The sequence below is a fragment of the Rhinolophus sinicus genome, linkage group LG17 (genome assembly GCF_036562045.2).
Source record: "Rhinolophus sinicus isolate RSC01 linkage group LG17, ASM3656204v1, whole genome shotgun sequence".
Classification (NCBI taxonomy): domain Eukaryota; kingdom Metazoa; phylum Chordata; class Mammalia; order Chiroptera; family Rhinolophidae; genus Rhinolophus; species Rhinolophus sinicus.
In genome coordinates, this window is record NC_133766.1 from 23,752,735 (window position 1) to 23,773,420 (window position 20,686).

Below are 20,686 nucleotides of genomic sequence, written 5' to 3' on the forward strand. Positions count from 1 at the left end.
TTAACATTAAATAAATTGCAATAGATAAAAACAAGAACAGGGGCTGGCCCGGTGGCTCAGGTGGTTGGAGCTCTGTGCTCCTAACTCGGAAGGCTGCAGGTTCGATTCCCACATGGGCTAGTGGGCTCTTAACCACAAAGTTGCCAGTTCGATTCCTCGACTCCCGCAAGGGATGGTGGGCTGTGCCCCCTGCAACTAACAACGGCAACTGAACCTGGAGCTGAGCTGCGCCCTCCACAACTAAGACTGAAAGGACAACAACTTGACTTGGAAAAAGTCCTGGAAGTACACACTGTTCCCCAATAAAGTTCTGTTCCCCTTCCCCAATAAAATCTTTTAAAAAAAAACCAAGGACAATGTTTAAAATTTAATGTCATTTTATGAGAAGCTCATGATGTGCTCCTGCTTTCTTCTCACTTCACCACAGATGGGTGAACTTTGTCACAGCTATTAGACAACCGACTGGCATTTGGGGAGTATTTCCTAGGGTATTCCATCCTACTCAGCACCATGGCAACAAGATGGGGCTTATTGAGGCCTCATGACTTTTCCTTCTGACCCCTTTCTTTCACAGAGAAGGTTGTGGAAGCCTTGACAGCTGCCATCTTGGAACTGGTGGAGCTGTACTGCAGCACGTTCAATGCAGACTTCCAGACAGCAGTGCATGGGAGCCACAAGCATGACCTGGTCCAGGACGCTTGCCATTTTGCTGCACCCCTGGCCTTCACTGTCTATGCCACCCACCGCATCCCCATCACCTGGGCTGCCAGGTGAGCCTACGCCTGATGGCCTCTAGGGAAAAGCAGAGTTTGACTTTCAAATGGCTTCTTCCACTGCCCTGTGTTTAGGTTCTGTGTCATGATGGTTTAGGGTGGCTGAGGGGGAGAGCCAAGTGCCTGGGGGGGACATGGCCTGGAACATCCCAAAGGAGACAAGGTCCCTTAGGAGATGGAGAAGAGGCAGCAGCAGGCAGATCCTGCCGTTCCGCGTTCCCTGTCGGTGCTCGCTGCATCGGCATCCCTGCCCCCTCCCAGCCAAGGCCAGCTGACAGAGACAGGCGACAGATGGTCACTTCCCAGATCCAGTGTATGCCCCATGGCCAATGGCTGCACTCCCCTGCAGATGCACAGTGGGAGGGGCAGGGAGGTGGGAGATGACCCTTTGTCTGAAGTTCCTGAGGGCTGCATTGGTGGGCGGGTGTGGAGAGGCACTGTCATTTGGTAATCCTCCGTTCCTCTGCAAGGTCCCCAGCATCCAAGGCCTGAGGGAATAAGCCTTTGGCTCCACCCCCTCCTAGATCCCTCCCTCCTCCTCCCATCCCCATCTCTCTTTGTTCCTCACTTAATGTATTCCTCTGGGCGATTGGCAGTGAACAAAGGAGGCAGCCTGGGAAACCAGGGCCTTCTCTGACCTCTTCTGTCAGGCACCTGTCAGCCACAGGGACCCCCAAGTGCTGGCATTCATGCCGGCATATGTCGTTTGCATCCCCCACGCTTCTTACCTGCGCACACACACACACACACACACACACACTCACTCACACTCACACTCCGACTGGCTGGAGCTGACTGAAGGAGGAGGCTGCATGTCTGCTTCCCCATGAAGAGGGAAGAAAACCCATGTCCCAACATGAAGCCTGAAACTGGGCAGAAGGATCCAGATGTAATTGCTTCTCCCCGCAAATCCAATTTGGCTATCCTGTCCCATAACCCTATGTTATAAGTCCCCAGAGACCCAGAGGAGTTTTACCAGGGGAAATGGAGTTTGGCTTAAGCTGGGTGACTGAGATCGGTTTGGGAGCCAAGGGTCCTGACCTATGCCCCTTCTCTTATAGCTATGAAGACTTCTACCTCTCCTGCTCCCTCAGTCACGGTGGCAAGGAGCTGTGCAGCCCCCTGCAGACCCGAAGGGCTCACCTTTCCAAGTACCTTTTCCACCTCATCATCTGGGACCAGCGGTAAGCCCTTCCCAGGCTCCTGAATGCCTGAGTTCAGGCTGAGGGCCCTCTCCTACATTAGACCAGGCTCCCTCACTGCCCTAACCAAACAAGTCGTTCAACCTCTGAGTTTCCACTTCCCTAATTCTTAAATGGGGACAGTATGATGTCTACCCCTCTAGGAGTTATGAGACTCCAGTGAGGAGTATCCATGAATGCTCTTTGTAAACCATGAAGGACCATAGATGTTAGTTGTTAGTTTTAATGATAAGTCATTGTTTTGATCTTGTTTCCTTTAAAAGTTTTCATTGGCTTTTCTTCCCCAAGTTTCCAGAGAATAGAGAGAGGGGACTTATAGATGGAGAAGGGAAGGTTGTCTAGAGGAAAGAGTAGTGGGCTTGGAGCCAAAGAACAAAGGCTGTATTCTAGCTTTGTTTCTAGTCCTGGGTTCTCTTTGTGCCTCCGTTTCTCCAACTGTAAAGTGGTGACATTTGTTTAACTCAGGCATCTGTGGCACTGACAGGAGACAGATAAGTTATAAATATGAAACCATAAACACAAGATAGTATTAATCACCATTTATATCAACAATAATTTGCTGCCGGGAAGGTAGGCGTCAGCCAAGCAAAGCAGGAAGGAAATGGAGGCGAGGGCGCCTCGAATGGTTGCAGGTGTTTGCCTGCCCCAGGCCTCTTCTGCGCTGTGCTCTGTCCTCCCTCCAGATAGTCAGGAAGCCCTGGTTTGCTGCCTCAGGTTCACTTCCCCAGACTGACTATGTCTGAGTCTTTATTTTCAGAGCAGAACTACTGCTTCAATATTTGGAGTACAGCTTCGAGAGACTGAGAAGGGTCCTTGGGAAGGCCAAGAATGCTGAAATAGCAGACAGAAAGTCTGTGGAAATGCTGGGGGGCGGGGGGCGGGGTGGGGAGGGCACTTTACAGATGGACAACTGGGAGGCAGGCCCTTTCTCCTGTCTTCACACTTGTGTAACTCTTAGAGCAATAAAGGTGTGAGTAAAGTCCTTTAATGAAATAAATGCGCAGGAGAGACTCCTTGGAGGCCAAGGACAGCTGCATTACGTAGCTCATGAGTTTCACCATCCCCTTGGCATTCTCTGGCCTCAGTTACTTCTGCTGCCAAGGGAGGGGTGCTATACATTGCTCTGGCCCAGGTAGACCCCACAAAGTTGGTCTTAGACTCTTTTCCCATAGAGTGTCAGAGGTCTAGAGGCAGCCTGGCTTGTGCTGCCTCAGCCTGCCTACCCTGTGGGTCTCATTCTACTCCCTTTCTGAGATCTCTGCCTCAGATCTCAAAGGGCTGGTCCCCTGCCTGGAGCCTTGTAGAAGGTGTCATCTCAGCGCTACCCGTCCAGATGCCCCATGGGAGACCTCTTGGCACCTTCATGGTGAAGACCCAGCCAGGCATTTGAGAGAAGGCGCTACAGTGTAAGGTTCAGAGCTCAGGCTTTGGGTGTAGTCATTGTCCCCTCGTTACTGCGGGTGCGACCTTGGATAGATCATTCAACTCAGAATGTGCATGGTAACAGGGCCTACCCTCTAGAATTGTTTGAGAGCTGTTGGGACATTGCAAGTAAAGCTTTTGGCACAATACCTAGCACATGATAAATGCTTTCTTTTTTGTCTTATTCTTAGCTGGAGGAGCCTTCTCAGTTCCGGTTTCTCTGTTCCAAGTGACTGACACAGTGACTTGTGATACATGGAGATATTTATGCATGAAAATAGTATTACCTGTTTAGCCCACTTCCAGTACAGTAGCCACAGGGTCACATAGCAAAGAGCACACAGACACTGTATACACATGTGAAGCTGTGTTCCTCTCTTTACTGATGAGGAAACTGAGGTGCAAAGCGGTGAGTGGTTGCCCAAGGTTGTAAGTGGCAGAGCCAGGACTGTAACCAGCACATCTCAGGAAGACTTCCTGGGGGAGGGAGCCCTTTTGTGTGATGCGATGTTGAGGAATGGGTTGCAGAGGAAAGGGGAGGAGTTTCTAGGCAGGGAGGGGGTTCAGGGCTACAGCTCACCTACTGGTTATTCTGTCTGACCCCGGGTGAAGGTCCATAGGGAGGTTTGATTCAAGGGATTATGGTTTCACGTAGAACGTTTCCTCACTCCCCTTTTCCTCCAGACACAAGACTGGAAGCCTCTTCTTGGGTGAAAAGAAAGGGATAAGGCCCCACTCCCTTAGCACTTTGCTGTGGGGTCAGCTGATTCCCTCCCACTGCAGCCTCACAGGGATCAGCTACCTCTCAAAATAGGCCCGGCAGCCGTGCTCTGCTACCTCCAGCCAGTCCCTGGCCTGGCTTGTCCACTGCCTGCTGGGGGGCTCTAATTATAGCTGTGGGCCCCTCAGGGGAGAGGCAGCTGGGACAGAGCAGAGTTCAGCCAGTCTCTGGAGGGAGGGAGGGAGTGCCTGACCTGGGTGGAAATTCCCCTGGAGGATTGAGGGGCGGCGTGGAGGGAGCCTGCCTTATCATGAAACTGCTAACCTTGAGGGTGGCTGCTTTGCCTGTGTGCCCTCTGGCATAGGAGCTGCTGGGCCCTGGGCTGGCCAGGAGGGTGTGACAGTGTGGACTTTGGCCCAGGGATAGCTTCCAGAAAGGTAATGTGGGCCTTCCCTCTCTTTCCACGCCTCTACCTCCCCCCACCCTAGCTCCTTATCCTGAACTCAGAGGGTGTGATTCAGGCAGGGCAGCCTGGGAGAGAACCTCTGGGCTTATGTAGTGGCCAGGGCTTGTGTGTCCCAGTCCTTTTGGCCCTGCCAATTTGCTTTCTCATCCGCCCCCACCCCACACCCCTGGACTTTGAGAACCCCCTTCTCTGTATCCCTTTGGCTTTGAAAATGTTTGGGATGAGAACAAACCATCCTGTGCCCCCGAGGTGGGGGGGTTAGGAGAAGGGGACAGGAGAAGACAGACAGGTGGAGGACTGTGGGGGAGGGTGAACCCAGGGCAGAGAACATGCTGCTGCTTCCTGGTTGTGCTCAGCAGCAGGGAGTAGGGGAGGGGTGGGGTCACTAATGGAGAAGGATTGTCAAAAGGAGCAGGTCCTTGGTGGCCCTCTGCAGAAGTCCTAGAACAAGAGGAGTTTGGCTTACAGTGTGGGACATGCGGTCACCTCAACTCTGAGGTGGCTCTGTCTAAGCGAGTTCTGTCTGGTCACCACAGGCAGCCCCCAGGTCATGGGCTGTTTGCCTCACTCCGCTGAGTGGCTGCAAAGGCACTGTACTGGGCTTCTAGGAGCATCCAGCAGAGGTTTAAACTATAGTTTGGGACTGTCCTGCTTCTGTAGAAAGACTTCCCCAGGGAGCATGTCCAGTATCCTGAGAGAGAGGCCAACTTCTCAGCCTTAGCTTGACTTCCTGGGCCACTTGTCCCTTGAAGCCCCAAGGGTGGGACCTCCTGATGTCGTTTCCTGTTCTCCCTAGGATCTGCTTCCCAGTGCACGTGAACCGGCTGCCTCGGGAGACGCTGCTGTGTGCCACTCTCTATGCTCTGCCCGTCCCCCCTCCCGGGAGCTCCTCAGAGGCCAATAAGCAGCGTCGGGTGCCTGAAGCCCTGGGCTGGGTCACTACCCCTCTCTTCAACTTCAGGCAGTATGTGAGCCCCAGGGCAGCAGCTTCTTGGCCTTGGAAAAGAAGGACGGGGATAGAAAGAAGGGCCTGGCTGCTCTACTGGCCACTACCCCTCAGGAGGGTTGGCCATGAGGTGCTCACCAGCAGAGTCCAGAGGGTCGCAGCGCTGGTGGAGGAGACCAAAGCACAGGACTAGTGACTAGGACAATTGATGTAACCAATAGCTACTGGGCAGGACTGGTGGCACAGGACTATTGGGGAGGGGCATGGAAATGCACTGTCCAGGTAACATGTCATCTGGTCTTGTCACTGGAGGGATATTAGAGGTCATCTAGTCTAGTCTCTACCTCAGGAAGCATCCCGCCAACAGGTCCTCCTGACCAGGGTGTGGTTGGCTCAGAAATACTTCCTGGAAGGGGGTGCTTTTCCAGGACTTGGAAGAAGAAAAAGGCCATAGTTTAGTTAGTTTAGGGGGAGAATGAGAGCGAGGATATGGGTGATGGCATTAGGCAAAAAAGGCAGATTTTTGGATGGGAAGCAGGAGGGAAACCATGTCCTTAGCCCCCGGGCTTGTTGGCTCATCCCACCTTCTATCCTCCTTAGAGTCCTAACCTGTGGCCGGAAGCTTCTGGGCTTATGGCCAGCAACACAGGAAAATTCCAGTGCCCGTTGGAGTGTACCTAATTTCCACCAGCCGGACAGTGTCATCCTGCAGGTGAGACCTCAGCCTCAGTCCCTGTCTCCCACCCACCCATCAGGACCACACCAGACTCAGCGCCAAGTTTTCCCTAGAGGTTAGGCTGGGATGGAGGAAAAAGTGCTGGAAGGTGGGCATGGGATGATGATGTGACTGAAGCAACTGGGTGACTGTTGTTAGACTTGGAGCTCAGGGGTGAGTTCTGTGGAATCTGCGTCCCATCATCTGGAGTTAACTTTGATTTCAAGGATCCTGAAGGTAGGGTCTGAAACCCTTGCCATCCGTGGTTCAACTCCTCAGAGTACCTTATATTACTCATAATATAATCCTCACATTACTAAGTCTAATAAAATCTGAGCCACCCCATGTTGGGGCCCAAAGGGAAGCCCTCCCCGAAGCCGGTCACTCAGTGCTCTGTGGGTGGACCCGCTCGTGGGGAGAGGAGGAGGGGCTCACTAGGACCAAGGTCTGGTTACCAGTTTCTGGCTCCCCTTTCTGTGGTCATGAGACGCTTGGTATGGAACACGGAATGTCAAAGTGGATATAGAATGAGATAGAATGAAAGTTCCAAGAGGCAGGTATTTTTGTCTGTCTTATTTACTACTCTATGCACAGGGCACAGAACAATGATTGGTATGTATTAGGGTTCAGTAAACATTTGTTGAATGAGGGAACATATAACTCTTTCTGAGAACTGGCTCACTCAACTCCAATATCCATTTAGGAGGATGAACGTCTGGAAGCTTAGAGCAGGGGACCCAGGGTCGCGGGCCTTGGAATTGCTAGGGCCCTCACCTGGTGTGGTCTGACCCCTATCAGGCAGCAGTGCCCTCCAGGACCACACCGAAGGCTCCCCAACCTCGGCTTGGAAACTTCCAGTGGCTCTGCCTGGTGACACTTCTGTTCAGAGCTCTGGCCTGGGCCTGGTCCCCTCACCTACATGCATCTCCTCACTTGCCTATTTTTATTTCTCTCTGTTTCCTTCTCTTGTTTTGCTGGAAGTGACTTTAGACAGTGCCAAATTTAACGGGGTTATTTTATAGCCCTGTTACAGGCGGAAGCAGGGAGGAGGGAGGACGGCAGGAATGCTGGCGTGTGAGAGAAGCTGGAGACCCAAGCAGGTGGCAACCCCCACTCACCTGCCTGTTTTCTTTGCTTGCTTCTCTGATGCTGTCCCCCAGATTGACTTCCCCACCTCTGCCTTCGACATCAAGTTCACCAGTCCCTCTGGAGACAAGTTCAGCCCCTGCTATGAGTTTGGCAGCCTCCGAGAGGAAGACCAACACGTGCTTAAAAGCATCATGCAGAAGGAGTCCCTGTACTGGTGAGCCCCCCCCCATGTGGCTCAGGCCCCTCGGAGTCTCTCACCTCCTGTCTGACCTCTCTCCTCTCCCAGCTCCAGGTCCTTGTCCTCCTGCTTTGAGAGTAGAGGTGGGACGACATGGGCATTGCCACCTGGGCAGGAAGGGCTTTGTTGAGGGCAGCCCCCAGGCCTTTTCTCATGAGCTGACACTCGGCCAAGTGGAGCTGTCAGGGTCAGGAAATTAGGTCTAGGAATGCCCATCCCATGCTGGGGACTTGGCCCAGACTCAGCTTGCCCAGAGGACCAGAGCTTTGCCCCACACGCCAGATAAGCTATACTGCTTGCTGTCTATTGGGACAGTTGGCTGCTGACTGCACCACCCTACCCCCACCTCATGCCCCCGCCACACCCACACAGCCTTGGCATTTCTCTAGCCCTGTCGCTTTCCAAAAAGGATCAGGTATCAAGGCAAGCTGGTAGCTCTCAGGGGTTAGTGAGTCCAAGCTGATCTCATCCTTGGGGCTGCTCCTCTCCCCAGGGTTGGAGAAGAGGGGTGAGGAACGCAGAGCTGGAGGTGCTGGTGGGATCTGGGATCCCCCCTGCCTGCTCTCTCTGTGTACCTCTCTGGCTTCTGCAGGACCCTGTGCATGTGGGTGGCGGGAACCAAGGGAGGCAGGGCTCATCTCCATCCCGCATGTCCCACTCAGCATGTCCCACTCAGCACGGCCAGAGCAGCTGAGTGACTGCACATCTCCCCGCCCCCACTCCTCTGCTGATCCCGGCTTCATTAGCCCCCAGCTCCCGCCTCCCATTAGACACCTGCTCTCAGGCAAGGCCTAATTATCTGTAGGTCCTATAAAACCTCCAGCTGGCCCCTGGAAGGCCCAGCAGGCCTCTCAGCTGCCCAGACCAATCACATGGGCACCACTGCCCTCTGGTGGCTCTCTACTTGGCAGTAGTGCCCTCAGGGCGTCCTCAGGACAGGGAGCAAATTTGGCGCCTTTGTCTCTGCATTCTGCCTCAGTCTGAGATGTCCCCGAGTCAGCATCAAAGATGAGATTTGGGCCCTGGTTCCCCTCACACATTGCAATCACCTGGACAACTTTTAAAAATACCAGTGTTGCTGCCCCAGACATTCTGACTTAATTGGTATGGGGTGTGGCCTGGGCATAAGAACTTTACAAAGCTCCTCAGGTAATGTGCTGCAAGGTGGGGGAACCCCTGAGTTGGAGAGTGTGTAGCGTTCTCTTGGAGAGTACGTACCCGACCCACTGGCCGGCTCTGCTCTCTCTCACCTCTCCCTAACCCCCACCCCACCCCACCCCACCCCACCCTCAGGCTCACTGATGCTGACAAGAAGCGCTTGTGGGAGAAGCGATATTATTGCCACTCAGAGGTGAGCTCGCTCCCCTTGGTGCTCGCCAGCGCCCCCAGCTGGGAGTGGGCTTGCCTGCCCGACATCTATGCTCTCCTGAAGCAGTGGACCCACATGAACCACCAGGATGCCCTGGGACTTCTGCATGCCACGTGAGTTGTAACACCCACCTTTCCTGGCCAGGTGTCCTTCCGGAAGCCAAGGCTTGGCACTGCCCGTCACTGACCTGAGCCAGCCCTCGGGGAAAGTGGGAAAATACGCCTGGAAATTCAGGGCTTTTTCACTTCTCCTTTTTCGCTTTATATTTGTCTCATTTCCCTCAATGTTTCTCAAACATATAACAAAATAGAAAATTTTACAGTGAATATCCTGGATCCTAACCATTAGCATTTGCTCCATTTGCTTTGTTGTGTATCCATCTATTCATCCAGAGTCCATCTTACTTTTTTATGCATTTCGATGTAAATTGCAGACATCATAACTCCCTACTAAGTACTTTAGCATGAATATAATTGACTAGAGCTCAATGTTTGTTTATGGTTTTGTTTCTTTTGAGGCAAAATCTTACATTTTTTACCTTTTTTGGAAGGAAATACCTCAGTCTTACTTGCATAATTGCTCAGTTTTGACAAGTGCATACACCTGTGTAACCCAAAACAGTCTATTTTAACAGTCCTCTCTTCCCTCTTTCCTCTGAAGGGTTTTCTGGGAGCACAGGGCTCCCAGTCTGAGACCCTGGGCTGCTTTTCCCAGGCAGTACCCAGTATTTATGGCTTCTTTCTCACCTTTTCAGGAATTAAAATGTACCTGATCCATGTGTCTTGCCTTCAGGACTTTTCGAGGCAAACATTTTGCTGTGCTAAACTAATTCTGCCAAGGTGTATGGGCTTATACAAAGTTTCATGACCCTCTGTTAATTCGCCTGGCGAGATTTGCATGAAAGGCTTGTACCAAGACGCAGTAGTGCTTTAACCCTCATAAGGGCTGTTTGATGATGGCACTTTCTGGCCCAGTGGGAATCGAGGAAGAGATCTGTGGGAGTGGGATCAAGGACTTTATTCCATTTTCTTAAATCATACAAGGAATGAATGTGGCCACCCTCCTATTCTTTCCTCCAGTTCTGACCAGGAGGCAGGGCCATTCTCGAGGTTGCTATCCAGAGAAGGTGCTAAAGATTCTTCTAGAAGCTTTGGCAGTATGCGGGACATTGCCTTTTCTCCACCCATGCCTCTGAAACCCAGGTGTGAGGGTGCTGGCTCCCTTGGGTGCCGTTAAGTGTGCGGGTGGCTGATGGGGGTGCTGGGCTGTGTTTTGCAGCTTCCCGGACCAGGAGGTCCGGCACATGGCTGTGCAGTGGATCGGCTCGCTGTCAGATGCTGAGTTGCTTGACTACCTACCCCAGCTCGTGCAGGTCAGTGGACTGGCCTGCCCTCCAGTTCTGACGATCCCATCCCCAGGCCCCCATGTCAGTCTGCATTCTGCCTCTGAGAACCCAGAGCAGGATTCGTGGTTGGTATAGATTACATGCGACCAATACCGCCTCATTGTCCATCTCTCTTAAACAGGCCCTAAAGTACGAGTGCTACCTGGACAGCCCCTTGGTGCGCTTCCTCCTAAAACGAGCGGTCTCTGACTTGAGAGTGACTCACTACTTCTTCTGGTAAAACTGTGTGCAGAAAGTGGGGAGACACGTGTCCTTTACTTGGGCTTGCTTGATCCCTAGGCGGGCAGGGTGGGGAGCTGAGCTGTCTGGGTTCCACCATGTTGTTGACTTACCATATGGCCTTGGGACAGCCCCTTAATATTTAGGGGGTCTCAGTCCACCCCTGTGTAGCATAGTGAGGATCTTCCCTGGCCCCCCTCCCCCCACCTCATCCACACACGGGAGAAGGAAAGGAGAAACGTGCTGAGCGGCTTTGAGCGCTACTTAAAGGCAGAGTGGGCACATTCTGGGATACGAATAAACATCCCTGTATAAGCTGTGTATACAGAGTCTATTTTCCCTCCCAAGTTTGGGGTGGGTTTTCCGGGTTGGCGCTAAGTCTGAGCCTCCCCACACTCACACCCCTGCTGTGACCCCTTGAGTGTCCTGACTCCCCGGCTCGTTGCCCCGCAGGCTGCTGAAGGATGGCCTCAAGGACTCGCAGTTCAGCATTCGCTACCAGTACCTGCTGGCGGCCCTGCTGTGTTGCTGTGGCAAGGGGCTGAGAGAGGAGTTTAACCGCCAGTGCTGGCTGGTCAACACCCTGGCCAAGCTGGCACAGCAGGTCCGGGAGGCCGCTCCGTCTGCACGGCAGGTAAGTGGGAGAGGCTGCCTCTACCCACTTCTGGTCCCAGGCTTCTACAGCCAGTCAGTAACTTCTTAGGCAGCCTGACCAGCAGGATGGCACTTGACTATCTCTGATTCAGGAGCTGTAAGAAGATGACTCTCCAACCTATAGGCCACAAGCTGAATACAGCCCACGGATATGTTAGGTCTGGCAAAGTATTAACATTTGATTTAACTTTTTTCCTCAAAGGCTAAGTAAGCACAGTTGTGTAAATTGTTCACTGCACAAGATCACCCAGCCAGAGGGGGCAAGTGAGGGCTGAAATCCAGCCAGACTTTGTTCACTATGCTGTGAGCCATGGCTCAGGGCCGCTGCCACCCAGAGGACACCTTTATGTATTTGCACGAAGGTCCTGTATTAGACCAGCAGTGTGCCTGGTTGCTAACATTTAAAAATTGAGGGATTGTAAAGTCCAGATTGTTGACTTTTCTTGGCCACAGCCTGAGCAGCTTCTCCCCTGTGACATGCAGCCTGCCCTCGGCTCACTGGAGCGTCCTGTGAGCTGTTGTGTCATCACCTAGCCTCTTGAGGTGTTGGACTTTCTGCTCGTGCACTGTCCCAGGCTGGGGTATGGGAGGGATGGTCTTCTTTTTTCATAGTCTCCTGGAGGTTGTCCACACTTCACAGGGCGTTGGTTATATACCACCCACTGCTGGGCGCCCACCTTGGGGAGAGACCTGGTTCTGAGTGGAGCTTATGGGCCTCTTACCTCACCCCTTCTCCTGTCCCTCTCAGGGGATCCTCCGCACAGGCCTGGAGGAGGTGAAACAGTTCTTTGCCCTCAATGGCTCCTGCCGCCTGCCGCTCAGCCCCAGTCTGCTGGTTAAGGGCATTGTGCCCAGGGTGAGTGACCCGTGGGTTTGGGGTTTGGGGCTCTCGGACTGGGGAGGGCTCAGTGGAGGCGAGGTCCTCGCTGACTTGGTTACTGAGAGAGATGAGGATGAAAGGCATATTTGGGCCTCTCCCCAACCCTAATGTGTAGGGACTTTTGCCCAACAGCTGTGCAGGGTGGAGGAACTGGGTCGGGGCTGGATGAGTGTCTCTTGATGATGTTGGGTTGAAGTCGGGCTGGGGAAGCTGTTTTCTATTATTTATGCGCACTGTGTGCACCCGGCACCATTCTGAGTGCTTTGTGCTGGTTATTGCATTCCATCCTCATGACCCTTATGAAGTCACTACTGTTGGAAGCCCCATTTCAAAGAGGAGTAAACTGAGGTATAGGACACATGACTTACCAGAAATCATGCAACTAGTAAGTTGTATGCAGAATGAACTTAAGAGATGAGAGGTCACATGCTAGAGCTGAGGTCATAACAAACTGAACAGGGTGATGGTAATAGGGAGGGAAAAAAGGAATAAGGGCTCCTGAGAAAATCTAGAAGAAACCATGAGCAGGTGGACGAGCAGCAGCTTGACCCAAGGTCGACAGGCCATTTTCCTTCATGGGTGTGGATCACCCTGACCCTCGTCACCTCTCTCTCTACTATGACAGGACTGTTCCTACTTCAACTCCAATGCAGTCCCCCTCAAGCTCTCCTTCCAGAATGTGGACCCGCTGGGTGAGAACATCCGAGTCATCTTCAAGGTGAGGACACTTCCCTCAAGACTGGAGGGATGGAGGTGGTAGGCAGGGGAGGAGGGAACCCAAGGGTGGCAGCAACAGGCCCAGGCCAGTTCTCTTCCTGCTATTCCATGCTGATATTTTAATATATGAAAGACCGCCAGGTGAAAAGGAACTAGGCTAATTTCTGCTGCAGAGGTTGGGACGTGTAGGGGGGCAACTGGCAGTTCAATATACAGAAGCGCTTTCTAGGAGGCAGAGCTACCCCAGCAGTGGAATGGATACAGCGGTGATCTGTGTGTTCCTGAGGGTTTTCAAGCAGAGGCTGAATGACTGGCAGTGATGTCAAAGAGGAAATTAATATGTCAGGTGCACGTTGGGCTAGTTGAACCATAAGGTCCTCCAACTGGTACCCAGGCTGCTGAGCAGTGAATGACAGTCTCAGGACATGTAATCCAGTGGGAGAGATGAAATGCAAATACATGATTTAGTAACTGATTTAGTAACTTATTTATTAATAAAGTTTAATATAGCTCTGATTTTTTTTAATACATTTTTATTGGAACAGTGTGTTTCTCCAGGGCCCATCAGCTCTAAGTAGTTGTCCTTCAATCTAGTTGTGGAGGGCGCAGCTCAGCTCCAAGTCCAGTCGCCGTTTTCAATCTTTAGTTGCAGGGGGTGCAGCCCACCATCCCATGCGGGAATTGAACCCGCAAGCTTGTTGTTGAGAGTTCGCACTCTAACCAACTGAGCCATCAGGCCAGCCCTCCGAAAGCTCTGCAGCAGCTCATTTTCTTCAATCTAGTTGTAGAGGGCGCAGCTCACCGGCCCATGTGGGGATCGAACCGGCAACCCTGTTGTTCAGAGCTTACGCTCTAACCAACTGAGCCATCCGGCCGCCCCTAGTAACTTATTTTTTATATATATTTGCTGTGTGTAAGTTCTGAATCCAAGGCATAAACATTCAAGTTTTCAAAGGGCATAATGGTCAGGAGGGCTGCATGAAGAAGGGGAACCTGACTGCAGTTCTGATGAGGACGTAGGGTTGGGGAAGAGCCAGAACACCGCATGGCCCAGCTCTGGTGGTTTGACCTCGTGTGAGCTGAGTGGACAGGGCAGAGGTGGACAGCTGGGCAGCCCCTCCCTGTCACTGTAGTTCAGGTCCTCCCGGGAGATCTGGGAGGGCCCGGGAGCCCGAGAGGCGATGGAGGTGGTTCTGGTCCTCTCTCCTGCCTGCAGTGCGGGGACGACCTTCGCCAGGACATGCTCACCCTGCAGATGATTCGCATCATGAGTAAGATCTGGGTCCAGGAGGGGCTGGACATGCGCATGGTGATTTTCCGCTGCTTCTCCACGGGCAGGGGCAGAGGTCAGTTGGCAGTGGGTGGGGGTGTGAGGGGGCGGGCGGTCGGGATGCCCTTTGCTTCTTGTCCTTTTGCCCAGTCCCGATATAAACTGTGTGCTTCTCCAGAAACATGGAAAGGGTAAGATGGTTTTATTAGAAGCTGTGGAGTGATATAAAAAAAGAAGGTGGGGGAGAGAGACTTATTAAATAAAACAGAACAACCAAACACTCTGTGGACTTCAGATCCTGATTCAACCAAACCAATTGTAAAAAGATAGATTTTGAGGCAATTGGGGAATAGATAAATATGGACTGGGTTGGATGACATGAAAGAATGATTGTTAATTTTTTGGATGTGATAATGACATGGTGGTTATGTCCTTGTTAGTTGTACTTGAAACATTTATGACTGAAATGACATGTCTGGGATTTGCTTTAAAATACTCCAGCCAGGAGGGAAACGCAGTGTTGGGTGAGTGCAATAGATTAAACAAGATTAGCAAAGTGTTGATAATTTTTGAAACTGGGCAGTAGTTGTGTGTGAGTTCATGATCCGTTTCTTTATTCTTACATGTATTTGAAAATTCCCAGAGTAAAAGTTAAAAGCAAAAAAGGAGCAGCAGCTGTGACTGAATGGGAGAGACCAGAGTCACTGGAATGTGAGACGTAGGGAATGACGTCCTTTCCACCATTACTCGCTCCCCTTATCATCAGGCTTGGTCCAAATGCCCCCCAGTGGAATTTACAGAGAAGCATCCAGCAAAGTGCTGTAGTCCCCTCCCCACAGCCCCTTCTCTCTGCCTTGGAGAATGACCAGTGCCCCCTCGCAGGGATGGTGGAGATGATCCCGAACGCCGAGACCCTGCGCAAGATCCAGGTGGAACATGGGGTGACCGGCTCCTTCAAGGACCGGCCCCTGGCCGACTGGCTGCAGAAGCACAACCCTGGGGAGGATGAGTACGAGAAGGTAGGACTGGGGGTTGGGGGCGGGTGTGTGCCTGACTCTGGCCATTGCTGTGTTACCATGACGCCTGCACATGCTCAGAGGAGACCTCTCAGCTGTGTTGGGGGGAAACAGGCTTTCTGGGCTGACTGGTGTCTCCGGATGTCTAGGGTGGGTCCAATGACTGGTAAGCTGACAGGAAATCCCTTGTATCCAACTGGGAAACCTTCATTGAGTTCCCCTGGCAGATTGAATTTTGGAGGAGAGGGGCCAACTTTTGAGAACCTACCTGTATTTCTCCTAACTGTGACTCCTGTTCAGTTCTCCTGTGCCCTCCGAGGGGTCCCATAGTGCTTTGTAGAACAAAAGTTAGTTGGAAGAGAAAGAAAGAAAAGAAGGCTGACCTGTTTCTCAGGTGCAGCTTTACTGGATGGTAAGGCCTTGGTGGACTGCTGTGGTTCATGGTTGGTCCATAGTTTCATGGCTCTAGTCTCAGGTTAATTAAGTTTAGGGGAGGGAACAAGTCAGAATAACCAAACTCATAAGAGACTGACTATAAGACAGAATGCTAATTTATATAATTTAACTTCCAAGGGGATCCAAATACTAATTTATATTGATCACTGAACTTTATTCCTGAGGGAATACCTACATGGATAAATTATAATGTTGTTTAGTGAACATATAATTAGATAACCTTAAATGGCCTTAAACATTAACGTTCCTCAGGGTTTAATTCCTGACCTGCTATACTCTTTGTATTCTTCTTGTGCCAGCTTATTATCACTTTTTACTTTAACTACCACCCATATGCTGATGCCTTTCCAAGCCCTTCCCTCTTCCCTCCCTCAAGCCGTACACTCTGTCACCACCTGCTTAGTGGACATCTCACCTGTGTTTTACCCAAACCTTAACTCAGTACAGGCAAAACCCAGCTTTCTGTCTCTCCTGCTTTTGAAACCTGCTTTTTGTGTGTTTTCTCTCAGTAAATGGTATGACTCGCACCCAAGCCAGAGCCATGGGTGTCCTGATGCTGCCTCTGCGCCCCCCCCCCCCCACCAAGCCCTGCTGATTCTTCTTCCCAAATAACTCTCAATCCTGTCCTTTTCTTCCCATTTCTTTCAACTCTTTGCTGTCAGTTCCTGAACCACTGCATGCCTCTCCTCCTTTCACTACTATTCTCTACTTGATTTCTGAGGTTTGTTTGTTTGTTTGTTTGTTTGTTTGTATTTTAATAAAGTGCAAACCTGCTTATGCTACTCCTTTGCTCTAAGTTCTTCAAAGGCTCCCTATGTCCTAAAAGTCCAATATCCATAGCACTGAACACAAAGCCTTTTGTAATCCAGCCCTGCCTACCCTGCCCCCAGTCTCACCCCCCACACCTCCCCATCTTATGATAATTTGTGCTCTAGCTTAGGGGGCTACTTGCATTTCCTCAATACTTTTAGAGGATAGTGATCCCTTCCCCATCCCCCAAAACCCACCCCTTCTCTGTTGCAAATTTCAAGGTCCTCTACCCTTGGAGAGGAGTAATAGGGATTCTTTTCTCCCTCCCACCTACCCGTGTACTGTATCTACTAACATGTGTTTTTCAAGTATTAAACAGCCACCATGCACTGCGCTGCAACTATGGCTACTCCAATGTAATCAAAAGTCATAATAAATATGACAGAAGTACGTACAAGAATACACACACAGAAAACTAACTCTGTATCTTAACGTTTAATATCAAGTGTTTCAAAGCTAGTTTCTCAGTCCTTCTGGCCTTCCTGCTAAAATAACGTTGGTAGTGTCTTATGATGACTTCCAGTATGAAAAAACTAGAGACATTTGGCTCTTGGCCACTTACTCAGCAAAAGAGAGTTCCCCATATCTTACAAGTGAAACCCCTTCCATCAGGAGAGCTCCCCTTGTTCGGTGAGACTTACACCCTGCATAACTTAGGTGATGGGACTTTAGTTATGTGCCAATAGCCACACAGCTGTTTGTGAGTCAAAATAGGATGCATTTCAGGTAGAAAGAATATCTGTGGCAGGAAGGCAAGTTGTTGGAGGTGAAGGTCAAGATGCAGTTGATGTGCTCTACTCCTTATTGAGTGGTTTCCTTTCATTCATGTATTTCCCTTGCATAGAAATAGTCTTTCTTTCAGAAGGTGTATTCTGTAACTTTATAAACTTGCTGTTCTTAGTTTCCTATGGATTAGTCATCTGGTTTAATTCGACAAGTACGTGGGAGGTTGCTGTGTGTCGCTAGTTTTGAAACCGGCCATGTGGAACAGACAGGAAGCTGCTGGGAGATGAGATCCCTAGCCCCTGGGGGAGTGAAAAGACGAAGCCCTGACTGAATGGCAGTGGGGCTGTGGGGCTGTGGGGGCTCAGTGGGGGCGGAGTCAGTGAGAGCTGGGGAGATCTGGAAAAGGTGTGGGACTCCGGGAAGGCACATGAAGGATGGGTGGAAATTTGCAGAGGGAGGTAGGGAGGACACACATTCCCTATCTGGGAAGCTGTCTCCCTTTCCCAACTTCGTACATTCCTGGTTGTCTATAACAATTGTTGCCCTCTGCTGATGAGTGTTTCTTGAATTCTTGGGAATTCTATAAACCTCACAAAGAGGATTTAGAGGGTGAAAGGTGTCCATTTGCTTATTCCATGTATTTTTACTTCCTGGAAAGCCAGATAAGGGGATAGGCATTGACCAGATAAAATAAGGTGTATCCAATCCCTTCCCTCCTCCCCTCCTGCTTTAAAATGAAAAATATCTCTAACACATTAAGATATCCAACTAGCGATGTCTGGTTTTCAAGTGTAAAATACCCGTAGAAGTGTTAAGCTGCCTCAGCTCTTCTTCAGAGTGAAGTGACTTTAATGAGGTTAGCATTTAGCCATTACTAAGAGCACTGGGGATGGGAGTTGTATTTGGGTCAGGGAGAAGGATGGAAGAATTCTGAGCAAGGTCAGGAAGGGACCCTTAAGTCAACTGCCTCAGTGTGTGCTTGAGTTAAGACTGTCACAGCCAGTTGGGAAAGTTGTACATGTCAGTCTTCCTGTCTATTAAGGCCTCTTCATCCTGCGCTGGTCAAGTCTGGGCTCTGGATGGTTTGTCTTTCCAACCATGCTCCCTGGGAGACAGAAAGGTACAGAGGAAGATGAATTTCAGATAAAGTGGTGGAATATTTGTGGAAGCCTTCCATCTTGTCATGCTCCATAAGATATAAGAACCTTTTCTGTGTGCATCAGTGTGTACGTTAGTACTTGATGAAGGCTGAACAGGCAGATGTGAAGTGTTGTTGGAACTCGTGAGAGAGGCCAGAGCTGGTGGAATTCAGTCTGGCTGTGGCCCTTGGAGTCTTTTTAAGCCAGCTTTGTGTCCTCTTTTACCTGCTGCTTTCCCTCCTCCCAGGCCGTGGAGAACTTCATCTATTCCTGTGCTGGCTGCTGTGTGGCCACTTACGTCTTAGGCATCTGTGACCGACACAATGACAACATCATGCTGAAGACGACTGGCCACATGTTCCACATAGACTTTGGCCGCTTCCTGGGCCACGCCCAGATGTTTGGCAATATCAAGCGGTAAGTGGTCCTAAGTGGTCTCCTGAAGCCAGCATATGTGTGTAAGGCAGGCGGTGGTCAGCAGAAGTGGTTCAGAGCTGGGACACAAGCCCATAATGGGAGGGGCTGCACTTCAGAGCATGGTCCCCGGGCTGAACAACTCTGGAGAAGAGAAGACTGATTAAGAGATCGAACTTGGGCCGCCCGGTGGCTCAGGCGGTTAGAGCTCCGTGCTCCTAACTCCGAAGGCTGCGGTTCGATTCCCACATGGGCCAGTGGGCTCTCAACCACAAGGTTGCCAGTTCGATTCCTCGAGTCCCGCAAGGGATGGTGGGCTGCGCCCCCTGCAACTAACAACGGCAACTGGACCTGGTGAGCTGCGCCCTCCACAACTAAGACTGAAAGGACAACAACTTGACTTGGAAAAAAGTCCTGGAAGTACACACTGTTCCCCAATAAAGTCCTGTTCTCCTTCCCCAATAAAATCTTTAAAAAAAAGAGAGAGATTAAACTTGCAGGGCCTTGCAGAAGAAAGCAGGGACCAGCTTTTCTCCCCCTGCTGAGGACTGAGCAAAGGGAAATGAGCCCAAACCACAGTAAAGGGAATACAATTACATAGCCAGGAAAAATCTTTCTAGCTCGCAGACAAGGAACCAATGAGGGATATCTCTGGGGACCTTTTAGGATTAAGGTAGGAAAAGAAAACAAAAAAGAGAGAGCCCCATCTATCCAGGTCCACACAGGTGATGAAGGGTGAGGGAAATCATCATCCCCTGAGACAGCCTGCAAGGTATTGACTGTCTGCCTATGTGTTCCCCTTGGCCCAGGGACCGTGCCCCCTTTGTCTTCACCTCGGACATGGCGTATGTCATCAACGGGGGTGACAAGCCTTCCAGCCGCTTCCATGATTTTGTTGACCTTTGCTGCCAAGCCTACAACCTCATTCGCAAGCACACCCACCTCTTCCTCAACCTTCTGGGCCTGGTGAGGAGCTCCATCCCCTTCTGAACCCTTCCTTCTCATTATCTGGCACCATCTTTAAGACTCCCCTGTCTTGTTTCCAAGGATTCCTGGAGACCTACTTCTCTGAGCTCTAGATAAAGGCAGGGCCTAGAATCCTGGGGACAATGGTGTCTGTGCAGGTGTGTGACTTCCTGCTCCAGCCCCTCCATTCCTGTGGCCCTCCAGCCACTGCCCACAGCATCTGTCTACCACCCTCTAGGAAGGTTAGGGAGCATAGTTGTAGAAGAGCTTGCCTGATGGTGGGGAAAAAGCAAGACATCCTGGTTGTTACAGGTGCCCTCTCTCCTCCTTTGCTCTCCTAGATGTTGTCCTGTGGGATCCCTGAGCTCTCAGACCTGGAGGACCTCAAGTATGTGTATGACGCCCTGAGGCCTCAGGACACAGAGGCCAATGCCACCACCTACTTTACTAGGTAACACGCTGCGCATAAAATGTGCTGCCCAAACTGAGTATTTAATTTCCAGGCTGCCTGCTGGGGAGGAGCGGGGCTAGGGAAATGGGAAATGGTTAGCTCAGGTGGCACGGCCGACAGGTGACAAAGTGGGTCTACTGCCCCAACTTTGCCTCTGACTTAGGTAAATCACTTCGCTTCTCTCAGACTCAGTTTCCATCTGCTCTTTGTTTATAGTGGTATTGTAATCTGTTCCTATTTGCATTCTCACCAGGTCTTGGTCAAAGACTTTGTTTATGGGGTAAATACGGTTTCTAATAGTTTTTAGTTCTCTGGATCAGAACCTTCCTTCCCCCTTACCAAGACATAAATTCCACAGTTCCATTTTCCCGTGTTTGATGTTTTTGGGCACACTAAAACGTTTATGAAAGCAGGGAGGGGTCCATGGTTTCCCTGGGCAGATGATGTCTCCTCGTTATTCTGCACTCCTTTTGGAACGTAGTGAGCACCGTGTTTCCTGTTGGTCTATCAGAGAACCGGTCCTTTTGAACTGGAATCTATAGATTAAAGGTGCTTGGTGAAGTTGCTTGCTACTGAACTTTCAAATTCAGTTTGACAATATTCAGATGTTTACATGGTGACC

The 20,686-nt window shown here is 50.9% G+C and overlaps 1 protein-coding gene across 2 annotated transcripts in view; it reads left to right on the plus strand.

Annotated features, from left to right (window-relative positions):
- PIK3C2B (phosphatidylinositol-4-phosphate 3-kinase catalytic subunit type 2 beta) overlaps positions 1-20,686 on the plus strand; it is a 64,025-nt gene that overhangs the window by 32,865 nt on the left and 10,474 nt on the right. For both annotated transcript variants that reach the window (XM_019711443.2, XM_019711444.2), the window contains 16 exons: positions 575-770; positions 1,835-1,957; positions 5,381-5,548; positions 6,131-6,242; positions 7,406-7,548; positions 8,866-9,054; positions 10,220-10,313; positions 10,468-10,562; positions 11,019-11,199; positions 11,968-12,075; positions 12,725-12,817; positions 14,033-14,162; positions 14,969-15,105; positions 18,481-18,650; positions 19,457-19,613; positions 19,955-20,064. In XM_019711443.2, coding sequence (XP_019567002.2) covers positions 575-770; positions 1,835-1,957; positions 5,381-5,548; positions 6,131-6,242; positions 7,406-7,548; positions 8,866-9,054; positions 10,220-10,313; positions 10,468-10,562; positions 11,019-11,199; positions 11,968-12,075; positions 12,725-12,817; positions 14,033-14,162; positions 14,969-15,105; positions 18,481-18,650; positions 19,457-19,613; positions 19,955-20,064 — 2,206 coding nt within the window. The remainder of the gene's footprint in view (positions 1-574; positions 771-1,834; positions 1,958-5,380; positions 5,549-6,130; positions 6,243-7,405; positions 7,549-8,865; positions 9,055-10,219; positions 10,314-10,467; positions 10,563-11,018; positions 11,200-11,967; positions 12,076-12,724; positions 12,818-14,032; positions 14,163-14,968; positions 15,106-18,480; positions 18,651-19,456; positions 19,614-19,954; positions 20,065-20,686) is intronic.